This window comes from Hypanus sabinus, chromosome 14 (assembly GCF_030144855.1).
Source record: "Hypanus sabinus isolate sHypSab1 chromosome 14, sHypSab1.hap1, whole genome shotgun sequence".
NCBI classification, from domain to species: domain Eukaryota; kingdom Metazoa; phylum Chordata; class Chondrichthyes; order Myliobatiformes; family Dasyatidae; genus Hypanus; species Hypanus sabinus.
In genome coordinates this window covers 58887108-58909177 of record NC_082719.1, presented here as the reverse complement: position 1 = coordinate 58909177, position 22070 = coordinate 58887108, and the positions used below count along the sequence as shown (strand labels likewise).

The 22070-nt window shown below is 37.4% G+C and overlaps 1 protein-coding gene across 6 annotated transcripts in view; it reads right to left on the bottom strand.

Moving 5' to 3' along the window:
* Positions 1-22070, bottom strand: part of micu3a (mitochondrial calcium uptake family, member 3a) — a 152844-nt gene that overhangs the window by 39326 nt on the left and 91448 nt on the right. For 4 of the 6 annotated variants that reach the window (XM_059989270.1, XM_059989267.1, XM_059989265.1 and 1 more), the window contains one exon: positions 15599-15697. The exons of the other annotated variants lie outside the window; for them this stretch is intronic. In XM_059989270.1, the coding sequence (XP_059845253.1) occupies positions 15599-15697 (99 nt within the window). The remainder of the gene's footprint in view (positions 1-15598; positions 15698-22070) is intronic. 6 annotated transcript variants of the gene reach the window in all.

Here is a 22070-nt window from a genome sequence, read left to right as displayed (position 1 = left end):
TAAGAAAATGAAAGGAGATATAGCTTTTTTTGTAGGAAACACATTTAACAGAGACAGAACATCAGAAATTAAAGAGAGATTGGGTTGGAAGTGTTATTGCAACTTCATTTAATTCAAAGTCAACGGGAGTTGCAATTTTGGTTAATAAAACCTTACCAATTAAAATACAAAATGTACTAATTGATTATGTGGGGAAATATGTGATTATAATTTGTCAAATCTTTTCGGAATTATGGACTCTTATGAACATTTATTCACCAAATGAAAATGATGCAAAATTCATACAAGAAGTTTTTTTTGAATTTGGCCGATGCACATAATAAAATATTAATAGGTGGAGATTTTAATTTTTGTTTAGACCCGGTTCTAGATAGGTCAGCTAAGGCGGTTATAAAATCAAAAGTAATAAAGCTAACTTTATCATTGATGAAAGACTTAAATTTGATTGATGTATAGAGAAGAATTAATCCAAGAGAAAGAGATTATTCATTTTATTCAAATAGATATAAAACTTATTCAAGGATTGATTTTTTTCTATTATCAATGAATATTCAGGATAGAGTGAAAAGTGTGGAATATAAAGTGAGAATACTGTCAGATCATTCCGCCTTGATAATGATGGATAAGGAGGAATTGATTTACAGATGGAGATTTAATTCAATTTTACTAAAATGTCAAGATTTTTGTGATTTTATGAATAAACAGATCCAATTTTTTTTTGATACAAACTCATATTCAGTTGATGATAAATTTATAGTATGGGAAGCAATGAAAGCATATTTGAGGGGTCAGATAATAAGCTATACTTTTAAAATTAAGAAGGAATATATGGTAGAAATAGATCAATTAGAAAAAGAGATTACAAAATTTGAAAAAGAATCCCAAAGATATATGACAGAAGAAAAACGAAGACAACTTGTCAATAAGAAGCTACAATATAATACCCTCCAGACATATCGAACAGAAAATGTAATTATGAGAACTAAACAGAGATATTATGAATTAGTTGAAAGATCACACAAGATTCTTGCTTGGCAGTTGAAAACAGAGCAGGCTTCCAAAACAATAAATGCATTTAGAACAACTGCAAATAAAATTACTTATAAACCTTTAGAAATTAATGAAACTTTAAAAAAAATTTACTCTGAATTATATCAATCAGAATCACAAAATGAGGTTGCTGAGATAGAATTTTTTTTTATCACAAATAACTCTTCCAAAATTGAATTCGGAAGAACAGAAAGGATTAGATATGCCCTTTATATTAAAAGAGGTTGAAGAAGCTCTAGGATCACTCCAGAGTAACAAATCTCCAGGAGAAGACAGTTTTCCGCCTGAATTTTATAAAAAATTTAAAGATTTATTAATCCCTCCCTTTATGGAGTTAATATATCAAGCAGAAAGAACACATAAACTTCCACAATCTTTTTCGACAGCGATCTTAATAGTTTTGCCAAAAAAAGATAAAGATCCTTTAAAACCAACATCATATAGGCCTATCTCTTTGTTGAATATGGATTATAAAATAATAGCAAAAATTTTATCTGCTAGATTATCTAAATATTTACCAAAATTAATACATATGGATCAAACAGGCTTTATTAAAAATAGACAATCGGCAGATAATGTAACTCGGTTACTTAGCATAATTCATCTGGCACAAAAGGAGGAAATGAGTGTGGCAGTTGCTTTGGATGCAGAAAAAGCATTTGACAGATTGGAATGGGACTTTTTATTTAAGGTATTGGAAAAATATGGGTTAGGAAAATCTTTTATAAAATGGATTAATACCTTATATACTAGTCCCAAAGGTAACGTAGTGACAAGTGGTCAAATTTCAATATCATTCCAGTTAACAAGGTCAACTAGACAAGGCTATCCATTATCACCTGCCCTATTTGTATTTGTGATAGAACCATTAGCTGAATTAATTAGAACGGATCTCGATATTGTGGGCTTCAGAGTTAACCAGGAGGAATATAAGATTAATTTATTTGCTGATGATGTTCTGATTTATTTAACAAATCCATTGCATTCATTGCATAAATTATCTTTTAGATTGGAAGAATATGGGAAAATAACAGGGTATAAAGTACACTAGGATAAAGTGAAATTTTACCCCTTACTAAAGGAGATTATAGTCAATGTCAATTAGTAACTCAATTTAGATGGCCGACAAATGGTATAAAATATTTAGGTATAAGAGTCGATAATGATATAAAGAATTTATATAAATTAAATTATTTGCCATTATTGAAAAAGATACAAGAAGATCTTGATAAATGGATGATGTTACCAATAACATTAGTAGGTAGAGTTACTACTGTAAAAATGAATATATTTCCTAGATTACAATATTTATTCCAAACATTACCGATACAACTGCCCCAGAAGTTTTTTCAAGAGTTGAATAAATGTGTGAGGAAGTTTTTTTGGAAAGGTAAGATGTCAAGAATATCGTTGGAAAATTGACATGTAAATTTGACCTAGGAGGGTTACAACTCCCAAATTTTAAGAATTATTATAAAGCATATCAACTTAGATTTATTGCATCTTTTTATGATGAAGAAAAACTGGCATGGATTAGAATAGAGTTAGATAAGATAGGAGAAAATATACCAGAAGATTTTATATATAAATGGGAATCCAAATAGATATGGGAAAAGAAAGAATCTCTTATATTTAAACATTTGATTGATTTATGGAATAAAGTAAATGTGAATGATGAGATAAAGAAATCTTTATTAGCAAAAAGAACCCTAATTCAAAATAGACCTATTCATTTTACAATGGATAATCAACTTTTATATAACTGGTTTCAAAAAGGGATCAGATATATAGGTGACTGTTTTGAAGGAGGTATATTGATGTCGTTTGATCAATTAAAGAATAAATATAAAATATCAAATAACACTCTTTTCTGTTATTTTCAATTAAAGCCCTATTTAAGACTTAAACTGGGTCAAACAATGTTAATGCCAAAACCTAATGAAATAGAAACTTTAATTCAAAAAGGAAAAATTAAAAAATTTACATCTTGTATGTATACTTTGATTTAAAAACAGACAATTAAACCAGGAATTCATAAGTCAAGACAAAAATGGGAAACTGATTTGAATATTAAAATTGATTAAAAAAAATTGGTCGACTATGTCTTGATAGTATGACAAATACAATAAATGTCCGACTTAGATTAGTACCATACAATTTTTTACATCAATTATATATTACACCACAAAAAATAAATAGATTAAACACAAATTTATCTGACCAATGTTTCCGATGTAATCAAGAAACCGGTACTTTTTTACAGTCTACTTGGTCTTGTTTTAAAATTCAACCTTTTTGGATAAACCTAAGACTTTTACTGGAACAAATTATTGGAATACAACTTCCACATAGCCCAATATTATTTTTATTAGGCGATATTGAAGGGATAATACCGAAACCTAAATTGAATAAATATCAGAAAAATTTATAAAAATTGCATTGGCAGTAGCCAAAAAAGCTATTGCAGTTACTTGGAAATCAGATTAATACTTAACTATGGATCGTTGGAATAATGAAATATATAGCTACATTCAACGAAAAAATTACTTATAATTTAAGAAATGCATATATTTTTGAAAATTTGGCACCCCTATCTACAAAAGATATGATTAAATACATAGGTCCTTTGAAGATATAATTATTAGTTATTTGGGAAAAAAAAGATATATACTAAAGTTATTTTGAACTCCATGGAACATGTGGGGATCCTCCGATATCCAGGCAATCCTCCTTTCTTAATTCTTTCTTTCGTTTTCCTTTTTTTTAGACAGGGATGTTAAGGGGGAAAAGATTAAGGGGAGGGGGAGGGCTAATATTAATTTTCATTACTCTATCATTCTATTCACTGTATGTAATTCTCTTAAAATTTAATTAAAAATATATTTAAAAAAAGAAAAGCTTACAAAAGGTTCAGAGAGCTAGGTAATGTTAGAGATCTAGAAGATTATAAGGCTAACAGGAAGGAGCTTAAGAAGGAGATTAGGAGAGCCAGAAGGGGCCATGAGAAGGTCTTGGCGGGCAGGATTAAGGAAAACTCCAAGGCATTCTACAAGTATGTGAAGAACAGGAGGATAAGATGTGAAAGAATAGGACCTATCAAATTTCACAGTGGGTAAGTGTGTATGGAACCAGAGGAAATAGCAAATGTACTTAATGAATATTTTACTTCAGTATTCACTATGGAAAAGCTCTTGGTGATAATAGTGACGACCTGCAGCAGATTGAAAAGCTCAAGCATGTAGATATTAAGAAAGAGGATGTGCTGGAGCTTTGGAAAGCATCAAGTTGGTTAAGTCGCCGGGCCCAGATGAGATGTAACCCAGACGACTGTGGGAGGCGAAGGAGGAGATTACTGAGCCTCTGGCGATGATCTTTGCATCATCAACACGGATGGGAAAGGTTCCAGAGGATTGGACGGTTGTGAATGTTGTTCCTTTATTCAACAAAGGGAGTAGAGATAAACCAGGAAATTATAGACCAGTGAGTCTTAACTCAGTGGTTGGTAAGTTGATGGAGAAGACCCTGAGAGGCAGGATTTATGAACATTTGGAGAGGTATAATATGCTAAGGAATAGTCAGCATGGTTTTCTCAAGGGCAGTTCGTGCCTTATGAGCCTGATTGAATTTTTGAGGATGTGACTAAACACATTGATGAAGGAAGAGCAGTAGATGCAGTGTTTACAGATTTCAGCAAGGCATTTGATAAGGTACTTCATGCAAGGCTTATTGAAAAAGTAAGGAGTCATGGGATTCAAGGGGACATTGCTTTGTGGACCGAGAACTGGTTTGCCCACAGAAGGCAAAGAGTGGTTGTAGACGGGTCATATTCTGCATGGAGGTTGGTCACCAGTGGAGTGCCTCAGGGATCTGTTCCGGAACCTTTATAGAACCATAGAACATTACAACACAGAAACAAGCTTTTTGGCCCTTCTTGGCTGTGCCGAACCTTTTATAAATGACCTGGATGAGGAAGTGCAGGGATGGGTTCTTAAGTTTGCTGATGACACTAAGGTTGGAGGTGTTGTGGATAGTTTGGAGGGCTGTCAGAGATTACAGCCGGACATTGATAGGATGCCAAACTGGGCTGAGAAGTGGCGGATGGAGTTCAACCCAGATAGGTGTGAAGTGATTCATTTTGGTAGGTCAAATATGATGGCAGAATATAGTATTAATGGTAAGACTCATGGCAGCATTGAGGATCAGAGGGATCTTGGGGTCCGAGTCTATAGGACGCTCAAAGCAGCTGCGCAGGTTGACTCAGTGGTTAAGAAAGCAAACGGTGTATTGGCCTTCATTAATCGTGGAATTGAATTTAGGAGCTGAGAGGTAATGTTGCAGCAATACAGGACCCTGGTCAGACCCCACTTGGAGAACTGTGTTCAGTTTTGGTTGCCTCACTACAGTAAGGATGTGGAAGCCATAGAAAGGCTGCAGAGGAAATTTACAAGGATGTTGCCTGGTTTGGGGAGCATGTCTTATGATGATAACTCGGCCTTTTCTCCTTGGAGTGACGGAGGATGAGAGGTTACCTGATAGAGGTGTATAAGATGTTGAGAGGTGTTGATCATGTGGATAGTCAGAGGCCTTTTCCCAGGGCTGAAATGGCTGCCACACGAGGACACAGGTTTAAGGTGCTGGGGAGTAGGTACAGAGGGGATGTCAGGGGTAAGTTTTTTTACTCAGAGAGTGGTGACTGCGTGGAATGGGCTGTCGGCAAAGGTGGGTGGAGGTGGATACAATAGGGTCTTTTAAGAGACTTTTGGATAGGTACATGGAGCTTAGAAAAATAGAGGGCTATAGGTAAACTATAGGTAATTTCTAGGGTAGGGACATTTCGGCACAAGCTTGTGGGCTGAAGGGCCTGTATTGTGCTGTATCTTTTCTATGTTTTCTGTGTTTCTATGTAACTGGCAAGGCTCTGAAAATCTGTGCCAACCAACTGGTGGGAGTACTCAAGGACATTTTCAGCCTCTCACTGCTACGGGTGGAAATTCTGACTTGCTTCAAAAAGGCAATAATATACCAGCGCCTAAGAAGAATTATGTGAGCTGCCGTAATGACCGTTGCCCAGTAGCACTCAGATCAACAGTGATGAAATGCTTTGAGACGTTGGTCATGGCTAGACTGACTCAGCAAGGACCTGGACCCCTTGCAATTTGCCTATCGCCACAATAGGTTAACGGCAGATGCAATCTCAATGGTTCTCCACGTGGCTTTAGGCCACCTGGACAACACAAACACCCATGTCAGGGAGCTGTTCATCGAATATAGCTCAGCATTTAATACCATCGTTTGCACAATCCTGAATCAGAGGTTGCAGAACCTGGGCCTCTGTGCCTCCCTCTGCAATTGGATTCTCCACTTCCTAAACGGAAGACCACAACTGTGTGGATTAGTGATAACATCTCCTCCTCATTGACAATCAACACTGGTGCACCTCAGGGGTGTGTGCTTTGCCTACTGCTCTACTCTCTATATGCCTATGACTGTGTGGCTAGGCGTAGCTCAAATAACCATATAACATATAACAATCACAGCACGGAAACAGGCCATCTCGGCACTCCTAGTCCGTGCCGAACTCTTAATCTCACCTAGTCCCACCTACCCGCACTCAGCCCATAACCCTCCACTCCTTTTCTGTCCATATACCTATCCAATTTTACCTTAAATGACACAACTGAACTGGCCTCTACTACCTACAGGAAGCTCATTCCACACAGCTATCACTCTCTGAGTAAAGAAATACCCCCTCATGTTTCCCTTAAACTTCTGCCCCCTAACTCTCAAATCATGTCCTCTCGTTTGAATCTCCCCTACTCTCAATGGAAACAGCCTATTCACGTCAACTCTATCTATCCCTCACAAAATTTTAAATACCTTGATCAAATCCCCCCTCAACCTTCTACGCTCCAATGAATAGAGACCTAACTTGTTCAACCTTTCTCTGTAACTTAAGTGCTGAAACCCAGGTAACATCCTAGTAAATCGTCTCTGCACTCTCTCTAATTTATTGATATCTTTCCTATAATTCGGTGACCAGAACTGCACACAATATTCTAAATTTGGCCTTACCAATGCCTTGTACAATTTTAACATTACATTCCAACTTCTGTACTCGATGCTTTGATTTATAAAGGCCAGCGTTCCAAAAGCCTTCTTCACCACCCTATCTACATGAGACTCCACCTTCAGGGAACTATGCACTGTTATTCCTAGATCTCTCTGTTCCTCTGCATTCCTCAATGCCCTACCATTTACCCTGTATGTTCTATTTGGATTATTCCTGCCAAAATGTAGAACCTCACATTTCTCAGCATTAAACTCCATCTGCCAACGTTCAGCCCATTCTTCTAACCGGCATAAATCTCCCTGAAAGCTTTGAAAACCCACCTCATTATCCACAACACCTCCTACCTTAGTACATCGGCATACTTGCTAATTCAATTTACCACCCCATCATCCAGATCACTTATGTATATTACAAACAACATTGGGCCCAAAACAGATCCCTGAAGCACCCCGCTAGTCACCGGCCTCCATCCCGATAAACAATTATCCACCACTACTTTCTGGCATCTCCCATCTAGCCACTGTTGAATCCATTTTATTACTCCAGCATTAATACCTAACGACTGAACCTTCTTAACTAACCTTCCATGTGGAACTTTGTCAAAGGCTTTGCTGAAGTCCATATAGACTACATCCACTGCCTTACCCTCGTCAACATTCCTCATAACTTCTTCAAAAAATTCAATAAGGTTTGTCAAACCTTATCAAATACCAAACCTGTCAAATACCATCTATAAATTTGCTGATGATACAACCATTGTTGGTAAAATCTCAGGTGGTGACGACAGGGCATACAGGAGTGAGATATGCCAACTAATGAATAAGATGATGAGAGGCATTGATCGTATGGATAGTCAGAGGCTTTTTTCCAGGCTGAAATGGCTATCACAAGAGGGCACAGTTTAAAGGTGCTTAGAAGAGGTACAGGTGAGATGTCAGGAGTAAGTTCTTTATGCAGAGAGTAGTGAGTGCGTGGAATGGACTGCCAACGATGGTGGTGGAGTTGGATATGATTGGATCTTTTAAGAGACTCCTGGACAGGGCTATGGGGAACCCTTGGTAACTTCTCAAGTAAGTACATGTTCAGCACAGCATTGTGGGCCAAAGGGCCTGTATTGTGCTGTAGCTTTTCTATGTTTTTAGTGGAGTGGTGTCCCAGCAAAATCCTGACACTCAATGTAAGATGAAAGTGCTGGTTGTGGTCTTTCAGAAGGGTAAGACGAAGGAACACATACCAATCCTCATAGAGGGATCAGAAGTGGAGAGAGTGAACAGTTTCAAGTTCCTGGGTGTCAAGATCTCTGAGGATCTAATCTGGTCCCAACATATAGATGCAGTTATAAAGAAGGTAAGACAGCTGCTGTACTTTATTAGGGGTTTGAAGAGATTTGACATATCAACAAATACACTAATAAACTTCTATAGTCGTACCGTGGAGAGCATTCTGACAAGCTGCATCACTGTCTGGTATGGAGGGGCTACTGCACAGGACTGAAAGAAGCTGCAGAGGGTTGTAAATTTAGTCAGCTCCATCTTGGGTACTAGCCTACAAAGTACCCAGGACACCTTCAAGGAGTGATGTCTCAGAAAGCCAGTCCATTACTAAGGATGTCCAGCACCCAGGGCATGCCCTTTTCTCACTGATACCATCAGGTAGGAGGTACAGAAACTTGAAGGCACACACTCAGTGATTCAGAAACAGCTTCTTCCCCTCAGCCATCTGATTCCAAAATGGACACTGAACCCTTGGACACTACCTCACTTTTAAAAATATACAGTACTTCTGATTTTTGCAAGATTTTAAAATCTATTCAATATACATATACTGTACAAAGTATACTGAATAAGATTTACTTATTTAGAACCATAGAACATTATAGCACAGAAACAGGCCCTTTGGCCTTTCTTGGCTGTGCCGAACCATTTTTCTGCCAAGTCCCACTGATGCATCCAGACCATATCCCTCTACACTTCTCATCTATGTATCTGTCCAAGTTTTTCTTAAGTGTTAAAAGTGAGCCTGCATTTACAACTTCATCTGGCGGCTCATTCCACACTCCCACCATTCTCTCTGTGAAGAAGCCCACCCCTAATGTTCCCTTTAAATTTTCCCCCTTCACCCTCAACCCATTTCCTTTGGTGTTTTTCTTCCCTAGCCTCAGTGGAAAAAGCCTGCTTGCATTCACTCTATCTATACCCATCATAATTTTATATATCTCTATCAAATCTCCCCTCATTCTTCTAAGCTCCAGGGAATAAAGTCCTAAGCTATTCAACCTTTCTCTGTAACTCAGTTTCTCAAGTCCCGGTAACATCCTTGTAAACCTTCTGTGCACTGTTTCAACCTTATTAATATCCTTCCTGTAATTATTTATTTATTTTTCTTCTATATTATGTATTGCATTGAACTGCTGCTACTAAGTTAACAAACTTCATGTCAAATGCTGGTGATAATAAACCAGATTCTTCTGATTCTGAGATGGTTTCAAAGTTTTCTGATTTTAGCATTAATCTACTTGCAAGCTAAATCTCTTCCTAAAATAATTTCTTGTGAAGAAAACACTTCTTGAAATCTTAAATGTATAAAGCAAATAACGTGTTGTAAAATATTGTTCTCATATTTGTGGTTTATTTGTAGCAACTCTTCCATTCTCATTCATAGCTTGCCTCACCAGCAACTGTCTACATCTCCAGCATCCATTGTATTATACTATCTTCCTGCTTTTAGTGATAAGGGTATTAAAACTCTGAACTCCTCCTCGCTAGCATTTACTATTTGCTCAGGTGTTCTTCCATTTATACCTTTATTACAATAAAATTAATACTGTTTTACATTCTTTCAAATATCCAGGTTTCTGCATTTCCATAAACTTACTGCTATATCTAGTGATACCAGAGAATACAGTACAAGAAAAGTTGAGTGTTTTGGATAGCTAAACCTTGGTTTCTCTTGAAATCCTTCAACAGTTAATTCAACCATTTCCTTATACACTGTGCCTATAAAAAGCATTCACCCCCTTGGAAGTTCTTATGTTTTATTGTTTTACGACATTGAATGACAGTATATTTAATTTGGCTTTTTTGACACTGATCAATAGAAAAAGACCCTTTCGTGTCAAACTGAAAACAGATCTCTACAAAGTGATCTAAATTAATTACAAATCCAAAACACAAAATAATTGACTGCATAAGTATTCCCCACCCCCCCTTAATATGATACACCAAATCATCACTGGTGCAACCAACTGGTTTTTGAAGTCACATAATTTGTTAAATGGAAATCTGTTTTTGGAGATTTGTGTGCAGTCAAGGTGTTTCAATTGATTGTAGTTGAACACACCCGCATCTGGAACGTCCAACTGCTGGTGCATTAGTATCCAGGCAAAAATTACACCATGAAGACAAAAGAACACTCCAAGCAATGCCACAGAAAGGTTATTGAAAAGCACAAGTCAGGAGATGGATGCAAGAACATTTCCAAGTCACTGAATATCCCTTGGAGTACAGTTAAATTAATCATCAAGAAATAGAAAGAATATGGCACAGCTGTAAATCTGCTTGAAGCAGGCCATCCTCAAAAACTGAGTGACCGTACAAGAAGGGAACTAGTGAGGGAGCCAAAAGACCTATGACAACTCTGGAGAAGTTCAAAGCTTCAGTGGCTGAGATGGGAGAGAGTACACATAAGGTAACTGTTCTTGGGTGCATTACTATGGGAGAGTGGCAAAGTGAAAGCCTTAAAGTTGAAAAAAACTCACATGAAACCTCAGCCAGAGTTTGCCAGAAGGCATATGGGAGACTCTGTGAAGTCAGCTGGAAGAAGGTTCTATAATCTGATGAAACCAAAATTGAGCTTTTTGCTAACAGACTAACTGCTATATTTGACATAAGCTAAGCACCTTACTTCTTCAAAAACACACCATCCCTCCTATGAAGCATGGTGGTGGCTGCATCATGCCGTGGCGATGCTTCAATACAGCAGGCCCTGGAATGCTTGTGAAGGTAGAAGGTAAAATTAATGCAGCAAAATACAGGGAAATCCTGGAGGAAAACCTGATGCAGCAGTCTGCAAGAGAACAGCAACTTGGGAGAACATTTGTTTGTCAGCAAGATAATGACCCCAAGCACAAAGCCAAAGCTACACAGGAATGGTTTAAAAACAACAAAGTTGGCCAAGTCAGAGTCCAGACCTCAATCTAATTGAGAATTTGTGGCTGGACTTGAAAAAGGCTGCTCACTCATGGAATCTGATAGAGCTTGAGCAGTTTTGTAAAGAAGAATGGGGAAAAATTACAATATCCAGATGTGCAAAGCTGATAGAGACCTATCACCTCTTTCACCTCAGACAGTTGAAGTTTGATATAGGCCCCAAATCCTAAGAACTTTCTACTGGGGCACAACTGAGAGCATCCTGACTGGCTGCATCACTGCCTGGTATGGGAACTGTACTTCCCTCAATCGCAGAACTCTGCAGAGAGTGGTTCGGACAGCCGAGTGCATTTGTAGATGTGAACTTCCCACTATTCAGGACATTTACGAAGACAGGTGTGTAGAAAAGGCCTGAAGGATCATTGGGGACCTGAGTCACACCAACCACAAACTGTTCCAGCTGCTACTATCCGGGAAATGGTACTGCAGCATAAAAGCCAGGACCAACAGGCTCCAGGACAGCTTCTGCCACCAGGCCATTATGCTGACACAACTGTATTTCTATGTAATATTGACTATCCTGTTGTACATACTATTTTTTACAAATTACTATAAATTGCATATTTAGATGGAGACGTAACGTAAAGACTTTTATTCCTCATGTATATGAAAGATGTAAGTAATAAAGTCAATTCAATTCAATTCACAAAGACTCAAGGCTGTAATTGCTGCCACAGGTGCACCTACTAAATACTGACTGACAGAGTGAGTAATTAAGCAGGTTTGTTGAAATTGAGGCTAAATTACTGCTGTCAATTGTCTTTTATAAGATATTAATAATAAAATAATAACTGAAAAGAATGGAATCCATAAGGTACAGAGGAAGATGTAAGTGAGTTCATGAATGAGTATTTTGCGCCTAAGTATTACCAATGTAACACTAATGGGGAAGGTTGTGGAAATAATGAATGAATAAACTCATAACTAAATTTAATTACTTAACAGGATTCTCTAAATATAAATCACTAGTTGTGAAATCTGTCTACAACATTTTTGTATACTAGGTGAAAATTTTTAATCTAAGTCCAAATTGAGTACAGTCCATGCAAATTCTATTGTTTTGTGGGCAAATGGAGTGTTTTACTCACTGTCCACCAAAGCAGCCAGATCCAACATTCTAAAGACCATTCCATGGATACGAAGTACTAGAAGTATCCATTGATCACTTTTAGATTAAATGCATTGCATAAAACATTGCCCAATGATAGAATTTCATTTCCTATATTCTACTAAACATTGATATACTTAAGCCAAATGCTTGAGAATTTTAAAATTTTAACTCCATACCAAAAAACCTCCATAAATTTAACAATTTATATGTCACTATTTTAAAAGTGGATATGGGTACAGACAAGTCTGTATTTATTGGCTATTCCAAGCTGAGTTGAGAAAGAAGTAGTGAGTCACATTCTTGAACTACTGAGCAGTTCGAACCGGTTGCTACGTTACAGGAAACCCAGAAAGAATCAGTCATTTTAGTGAACAGTTTTCTACTGGAAAGAAATTAATGGATTTTTATGCTATTGATACAAGACCATAAAATATGTTAGCACAATTAGGCTATTCGGCCCATTGAGTCTGCTCCTCTATGCATTTGTGGCTGATTTACTTCCTTAACCCCATTCTCCTGCTTTCTCCCCATAACCCTCAACTCCCTTACCAATCAAGAACTAATCAGCCTCTGTCTTAAATACACCCAATGACTTGATCTTCATAACCATCTGTGACATCAAATTCCATGGCAACACTCCCTATTGCAAATGAATCCTTGACTTACTGACTGACAGCAACACCTACACTATGACGATTCTAAACACTGCTACTCCACATAGTTGCATCCTCTGCCCCTTACTCTGCTCCTTTTACACTCATGATTACGTGGCCAGATTCTGCTCTAAATCCATCTACAAATTTGCAGATATCATTGTAATGTGCCATATCTCAAATCATGATGAATCAGAATACAGGAAGGAGATAGACTAATTGGTAACATGACGGCAACCTTTCCCTCTATGTCAGCAAAACAAAAGAACTGTCATTGAGGAGAAGCACTGTCGACATTTCGGGTCTCAGCCCGAAATGTGGACAGTGCTTTTCCTTATAGGTGCTGCCTGGCCTGCTGTTTTCCACCAGCATTTTGTTTGTGTTGTTTGAATTTCCAGCACCTGCAGATTTCCTTGTGTTTGAACTGTCATTGAGTTCAGGAAGGGGGACAGTGCACATGTTCCTGTCTACATCGGCAGCGTTGAGGTTGAGAGCTTCAAACTCCTAGCAGTGAACATCACCAATAGCTTGTCCTGAATGCCATGACCAAGAAAGCACATCAATGTCTCTACTTTTTCAGAAGGCTTAAGAAATTTGGCATTTCCACATTGATCCTCTCTGAATGTATAATGGGCTTGGCATGGCAACTGCTCTGCAGGTCACTGCAAAAAGTGCAGAGTTGTGAATACAGCTCAGCACATCAGGGAAACCAGACTCCCCTCCAAGGACTCTGTCTAAACTTATTGTTGCCTGACTAAAGCAGCCAGCACAATCAGAAACTTCACCCACCCCGGACATTCTCTTTTTCTCCTTTTCCATCAAACAGAAGATACAAAAGCCTGAACGCACATATCTCTAGGCTCAGGGACAGCTTCTACCCTACTGTTATAAGAATATTAAATGGTTCCCCTAGTGCAATAAAATGGAATCTTGATTTCACAAGCTACCCCATTAGGATTGTACAACTTGTAGTTTACCTGCATTGCGGTTTCTCTGTAGCTATTACACTATATTCTGTATTGTTATAGCTTAACCTTGTTCTACCTCAGCTGCACTTTGTGCATTGATGTAGAACAATTTGATCTGTATGACTATATGCAGGACAAATTTTCAGGGGATCTAGGTACGAGTGACGATCGTAAACCAATTCCAATTGCAGTTTCAGATTCACTATCTTCTGTCTAAAGAAATTCCTCCTTCAGAAAGGGGCACCTTTTTGCTAAGGCTTTACCTTACATCCTAGACACTCCTACTATTGGAAATACCTTATCCATATCCACTCTATCCAGGCCTTTCATATATGGTAGTTTTCAATAAAACCGCATTCTTCTAAACTCCAGTGAGTACTGGCCCAGAGCCATCAAATTCTCCTTGTACATTAAGCCTTTCTTTCGCAGGATCATTTGTGTGAACCTCCTCTGGACCTTCCAGGGTGAGCACACCTTTCCTTACGTTCTGGATCAAATTTTACAACATTGCTCAAAACCTTTCAAATTTAATCTGACCAATGCCGTATAAAACCTCAGTAGTATTTCATTGCTTTTGTATCCTAGTCCTTTTGAAATGAATGCTAATATTACATTTGCCTTCCTTACTACCAACTCAACCTGCAAGTTAACTTTTGGGTATCTTGAATTAGGACTCCTATGCGCCCTTGCACCTTCAATTTCCAAATTTTCTGTCTATTTATAAAATAATCCACGCCTTTATTCTTCTGAGTAAGTGCATAACCTCACACTACCCTCTGGTGTATTCCACCTGCCACTCCTGTACCTGTTTTCCTAACCCATGTCCTTCAGCAGACTCTCTGCCTCGGCATCCCTAATTGTCCTTCTACCTATTATGAATCATCTAAAAATATGGTAAAAATGTCATGATTTCCTCCTTGCAGATCATTAACATACAAAGTGAAAAGTTGTGGTCCCAACACTGACCCCTGTGGAACTCCACTGGTCACCAACAGCCATCCTGAAAAAGAATCCTTTATATACATTTTTTGCCTTCTGCCAGTCAGCTGTTCTTTCTATGCTAATACCTTGTTTAGCAGCCTTGTGTGTGGCACCTTATTGAAGGCCTTCTGAAAATCCAAGTAAATACACCCAGATTCTTCCATCTAACTTCCTTGTTACCTTCAGAGGAATTCTAGACCTGTTAGACATGATCACTTCTTAACATTTACAGTCCTCTGGGCCCCTCCCTGACTCCAGTGATTCTTTAAAGATCATTGTATTTAAATATATTTTATATAAGCTAACAATTTATTCCCTGATTTAAAAAAAATAGATCCCAAAACTGCTAATGTGGGGATTTGAATTTTCTGTTGATAGTCTTGTGATAATCACTATTATACTACACAGTCTCAAGTTTTGGAACTTAACTTTAGAACCACACTGTCCTTTGTGTTTTGCAAACCACAGAAATGACAGTGTAAGCACATTGCAAATAAAATGCATTGACACAAATAAATTACTAAAATTTCTCAGGACTCTTTCAGTTATTTTTGTACCTCTGCAAGATCTGAAAAGAATGCTTGGCTGGTGTTACGTCTCAATGTATCCCAGTAACTTCGATCTGTGGTATGATCTGGGCAATCTTTTTTTAACACCTGCAGAGTTATGAAAAGGTATAATTGTTGTAACGTTCAACATTGTTAAGGAGATATAGTGAAAGTTCCATACAAGACACTAAAAAAATTTAAGTAATTCTGCTCCCTTCATTTTGATTGAATAAGTAATTTTAGAGTGCATATCCTATAATTTAAATACATTGTTTCTTTGTAACCTGGAGTACTGTGTACAGCTGAAGGGTTTCAGCCTGAAACGTCGACTGTACTCTTTTCCATAGATGCTGCCTGTCCTGCTGAGTTCCTCCAGCATTTTGAGTGTGATACTGTGTATAGTTTTGCTTCCTGGATTTAAAATTAATTATACTAGCCTCATGGCTAGTGTAAAGCCATGAAAGATAGATTGGCTGGTTGAGTGGTGTTGCAGCAACAACCTTTCACTCAAGGTACTGATTGTGGACTTCAGGATGCGAAGTCAGGAGAACACAAACCAGTCCTTACTGATGGGTCAAGCAGTGGAAAAGGTAAGCAGTTTCAAGTTCCTGTGTGTAAACATCTCTGAAGATTTTTCCTGGGCCCAACATATTGGTGTAATTACAAAGAAAGCATGCCAGTGATTATACATCTTTTATGAGTTTGAGGAGATTTGGTATGTCACCAAAGACTCTAGAAAATATTTAATGATGTACAATGGAAAGCATTCAAACTGGTAACATCACCGTCTGGTATGCAGGCACCAAAGCACACCACTGGAAAAAGGTAGAGAGGGTTGTAAACTCAGCTAGTTCCATCATGGGCACTAACCTACCCACCATCAAGGACATCTTCAAAAGGCGATGCCTGAAAAGGTAGCATCCATCATTAAAGACCCCCGCCACCCAGGACATGCCCTCTTCTCATTACTGCTATCAGGGAGGAGTACAAGCTTGAAGGATACACTCAACATTTTAAGAACAACTTCTTTTCCTGTGCCATCAGATTTCTGAACAGTCCTTGAATCCATAAAAACACTAGAGAGGAAGAGAATGAGGAGAGAGTTGATGGTGCAACTGATGTCCTGAGAGGTGTATATTTCAATGCAGGAAGTATTGTAGGAAAGGCAGAAGAGCTCAGGGAATGGATCAACACCTGGAATTGTGATATTGTAGCCATTGTGAGACTTGGTTCAGGAGGGACAGGACTGGCAGCTGAAAACTCCGGGGTTCTGGTGTTTTTTTATATGTGACAGAGTGGGAGGGATTAAAGGAGGAGGGGAGGCATTACTAGTCAAGAAAAATGTCTCAGCAGTGCTCAGTCAGGCCAGACTGGAGAACTTGTCTAGTGAGGCGCATTGGATAGAACAGAGTAATAAAAATGGTATGACCATGTTAATAGGGCTATATTACAGACCACCCAACAGACCGTGGGATTTAGAGGAACAAATTTGTAGACAGATCGTAGACTGTTACAAGAAACATAAGGTTGTTATAGTAGGTGATTTTTACTTTCCATGTATTGACCGTGACTTCCATACTGTATAAGAAATAGATAGGATAAAATTTATTAAATGTGTTCAGCAAAGTTTTCTTAATCAGTACATAGAAGTCCTAATGAGAGAGAGTGTGCAGTACTTGATTTCCTATTAAGGATTGAGACAGGACAGGTGACAAATTTGTGTAGGGGAACACTTTGCATCTGGTTTCAAAGTAAACATGCAAAAAGACAGGTCTGGTCCTTGGGTTCAGATCCTAAAATGGAGGAAGGCCAATTTTGACAGTATCATGAATGATCTGGTAAGTATGAATTGGGACAGACTGTTTTCTGGCAATGATAGGCCTTCAAAAACAAAATTTTGAAAGTACAAAGCTTGTATGTGGATGTTAGAATAAAAGATAATGATAACAGGTGTAGGAAACTTTGGTATTCAAGAGACACTGAGGCCTTGGTTAAAAAAAAGGAGGTGAATTGCAGATAGAGGCAGGTTGGAATAAATGAGGTGCTTATAAAGTATAAGAAATGCAAGAGAACACTTAAAGCCATCACGAGGGCTAAAAGAATGCATGATGTTGCCTTAGCAGACAAGGTGAAGGAGAATCCTAAGGGTTTCTACAGATACGTTGAGAACAAAAGGATTGCTAGGGACAAAATTGGTCCTCTGGAAGATCATAATCCATGTGTTGAACCCAAGAAAGATGGAGGGAGATCCTAAATGTTTTTTTTTGCATCTGTACTTACACAGTCTATCAAAGTAAGGCAAAACATCATCAACTTCATGGACTCTATACAGATATACAGATTACAGTGGAGGTGGTGCTGGGTCCTTTGTTGTTTGTTATCTATATCAATGTTCTGGATGATAAAGTGGTTAACTGAATCAGTAAAATTGCGATGACTGAGGGTGTAGGGACCAAGATTGAGGGTGTAGTGAACAGTGAGGAAGACTATCATGGCTTGCAGTAGGATCTGGACCAACTGGAAAAATGGGCTGAAAAATGGCAGATAGAAGTTAATGAAGACAAGTGTCCGGCTTTGTGCTTTGGAAGGACAAACAGGGTAGGTCATACATAATGAATGGTAGGGCACGGAGGAGTACAGTAGAAGAAAGGGATCTGGGAATACAGGTCAATAATTCACTGAAAGTAACATTACAGGTTGATAGAATTGTAAAGAAAGCTTTTGACACATTGGCCTTCATAAATCAAAGTATTGAAGGAGATGGGATTTTATATTGAAGTTGTAAGAAACATTGGTGAACCCTAATTTGGAGTATTGTGTGCAGTTTTGGTCACTTTACTTCAGGAAAGATGTAAATAGAGTTAAAAGACTACAGAGGAAATTTACAAAGATGTTGCCAGTCTGGAGGACCTGAGTTACAAGGGAATATTAAATAGGTTAGGACTTTATTCCTTGGATCGTAGAACACTGAGGGAAGATTTGATAGAGGTATGCAAAACTAAGAAGGGAATAGGTAAGGTAAAAGCAAGCAGGCTTTTTCCTCTGGGTGGGACTACAACTAGAGGTCAGGGGTTAAAGGTGAAAGGTAAAAAGTTTATTGGGAACATGAAAAGAAACTTCTTCATTCGGAGGGTCATGAGAGTGTGGAATGAGCGGCCAGCACAATTGGTGCATGCCAACTAATTTCAACGTTGAAGAGCAGTTTGGGTAGGTACATGGTTGGTAGTGATATGGAGGGCTATGGTCCCTGTACAGGTCGATGGAAGTAAAGAGTTTAAGTGGTTTGGCTTGGTCTAGATGGGCCTTGGGGCCTGTTTCTGTGTTGTACATTTCTATGACTCTATGACCTTCTCCTTTTTCTAATCTAAGATGGCTTTTAAAATTGGTTGTGGCAAAATTAGGTGGCGTGACCCAAGAATAAGAGGTATGCTAATTCAAGATGCATGCAAAAATATATTTATTTAGTGTAGTGAATTCTGGAATGTTCTGTCATAGGGAACTCTGGGCAGTCAATCAGTGAATATATACAAAACTGAGAACTATAGACTTGAGACAAGGTTATCAAAGAAATTGAGCATCAATAGAAAATTGGAATCAAAATCAAGATCAGTTAAGATCTGATTGGCAGAAAAAGCCCGAAGTGCTGAAGAGACTAATGCAGCTGCTATTTCTGATGCTCTCAAGTTCTTAAAAATGAATTGTAGGGCAAAATGCAATTATTCATAAAAATGATACTTTTCCAGGTAAGTTTATGGATTAATTCAATCTTTTGCATTTCAAATCTATTATACTTAAGTGGTAGGTTATTATTTTTCTTGAAGTGTCAGATTCTACATTTTTGCAGGATTACAAAAGGGATCAGCCAATCTTTAAGTAGTGAGATACAAGAACTTGCTCCTTCCTGTGGACTTCCTCTTGATACAGCCTACTAGCCCAGAAATACTGCACGGTAATGAATAGGGGAGTCTGCATTCTTTATATAACTTTACAGGTCATTCCCACAACATCTTACTACAAGATGGTCTCCCTTATTCTTATCATTAGTTGGTCGGATTAATGCTATTAAAATGATGATTTTACCGAAATTTTTATACTTATTTCAAGCCTTACCAATTTTTATTCCTAAATCCTTTTTTGACAACATTGATTCAAAAATTTCCTCATTTGTGTGGCAAAACAAAAACCCTAGGTTAAGTAAAAGGCAATTACAAAAATCTAAAAAAGATGGTGGTTTAGCTTTGCCTAATTTTAGATTTTATTATTGGGCGAATAATATTCGTAATCTAACGTATTGGAAATTGGATTTGGACTTATTATTGTGTCCGCAGTGGGTAAATTTGGAATGCAATGAAGTAAAGGGATATTCTTTATTCTCTGTTCTTGGTTCTTCTCTTCCTGCTGATTTAGTTAAATTTAATAAACAAATATCTAATCCTGTTATTAAACACACATTACGAATTTGGTTTCAATTTCGGAAATTCTTTACTTTGAAAAACTTTGTGCTTGATAGCCCTATTTTATTTAATTTTTTCTTTAAACCTTCCTTGACAGATCAAGCCTTTAGCATATGGAAAAGGAAAGGTATAAAATGTTTTCGTGACCTTTTTTTTGAAGGTACTTTGATGTCTTTTGACCAACTTTCCAATAAATTTAAATTACCTAAATCTAATTTCTTCAGATATTTACAAATTAGAAATTTTTTACATAAAGTTTTACCATCTTTTCCCAACTCAACTTCAACGGATTTCTTAGATTTGATTTTTACCTTAAATCCTTGTCAGAAGGGATTAGTTGCTTTTATTTACAACATGATTATGAAGATACAACCAGAAATGTCTGATAGAATTAAACAACAATGGGAAAAAGAACTTCGCTACAATATATCAACAGATAAATGGGAAAAATTTTACAAATGGTTAATTCTTCTTCTATATGTGCTAAACATGCTTTAATACAATTTAAAATTGTACATAGAGCTTATATGTCTAAAGATAAACTTGCTCGATTTTATTCTCATATTAACCCTCAATGTGATAGATGTCATTCAGAAGTGGCTTCACTGACCCATATGTTTTGGTCATGTCCTACTTTACATAATTATTGGAAGGACATATTCGTTACCATTTCCTCAATTTGGAACATTGATTTACAACCTAACTTTATTACTGCAATCTTTGGTACACCAAATGAGGATGGTAATCAGTTTTCTCCTTCAATCAGACGAATGATTGCTTTTGTAACATTAATGGCCAGAAGGTCTATATTACAAAATTGGAAAGAAGTAAACCCTCCTACCACGTCTCAGTGGCTTTTTCAAACTATTTCTTATTTGAGTTTGGAAAAAATTAGGAGCACAATTTTTGACTCGTCAATTAAATTTGAAGAAACTTGGGGACCGTTCATCCGACATTTTCATGTGAATTAATTTGGCCTTTCCCAGACCTTCTCTTTGTTTATTCTTGTTCAGGTATGGAGTTCCGGAGTTCTTTGACACTATCATATACTTATAAACTGTTATTATTGCCCATGTTAGTTTTAGTTTAGTGCTTGTTTCATATATATATTTTCTTTCACACATTTTAAATTTTTTTTTCTTTTTCTTTGGATGATTAGTTTTGTTTTTTTTTCATATATAATTATATAGACTTGATTGATTAATGTACTTTTTTGTTGTTGATGTTTAATAGGATATTATTATCCTATTATTAATGTAATCTTAAGTCTATTGTATTTATAACCTATTCATTATTTTGTTATGTTTTTTTTATATATTTATATGAAACTCAATAAAAAGATTGAAAAAGAAAGGTCATTCCCAACTTACAGCAGGGTTCCATTCCTGTGATTTGTTTATAACCCAAACAGTTCACAAGTGAGAAATGTGGTCATGAACTGAGTTCCTGCATGGCAGAAAATGCCTGCAGACCCGCAGCAGCTAGCAAATAAATTCTACTTGTCTCCTAAATGCTCAATTATAAGCATAGGCTGTACATATTTTTTTAAAAGAGATACAGCACTGTAACAGGCCCTTCTGGCCCAACAAGCCTGTGCCACCTAACTACACGTAACTACTTAACCCACTAACCCATAAATGTATGTAATGTGGAAGGAAACTGGAGCACCCAGAGGAAATCCACACAGCCACGGGGGAGAATGTACAAACTGCTTACAGCTAGTGGTGCAAATTGAACCCAGGTCGCTGGCACTGTAAAGCAATGTGCTAACCACTATGCTAACATGTTGCCTTTATGCCTTGCTTTCACAACCTAGGTATGATCTGTAAACATATTGTAATGTTCTACCTATATTGATTTATAGCAACAATATATATGAGCAAGTAAGTTCAAGAACACAAAGAATAAAACTCGTCAAACTTCAACTTACGGATAACCAGATTGTGTCAAAATTAATCTGGTACTGTTAACTTTCTATTTTGTTTAAAAATAAGACATTCTTCTTCCTGCACAAATACTGTAAATGA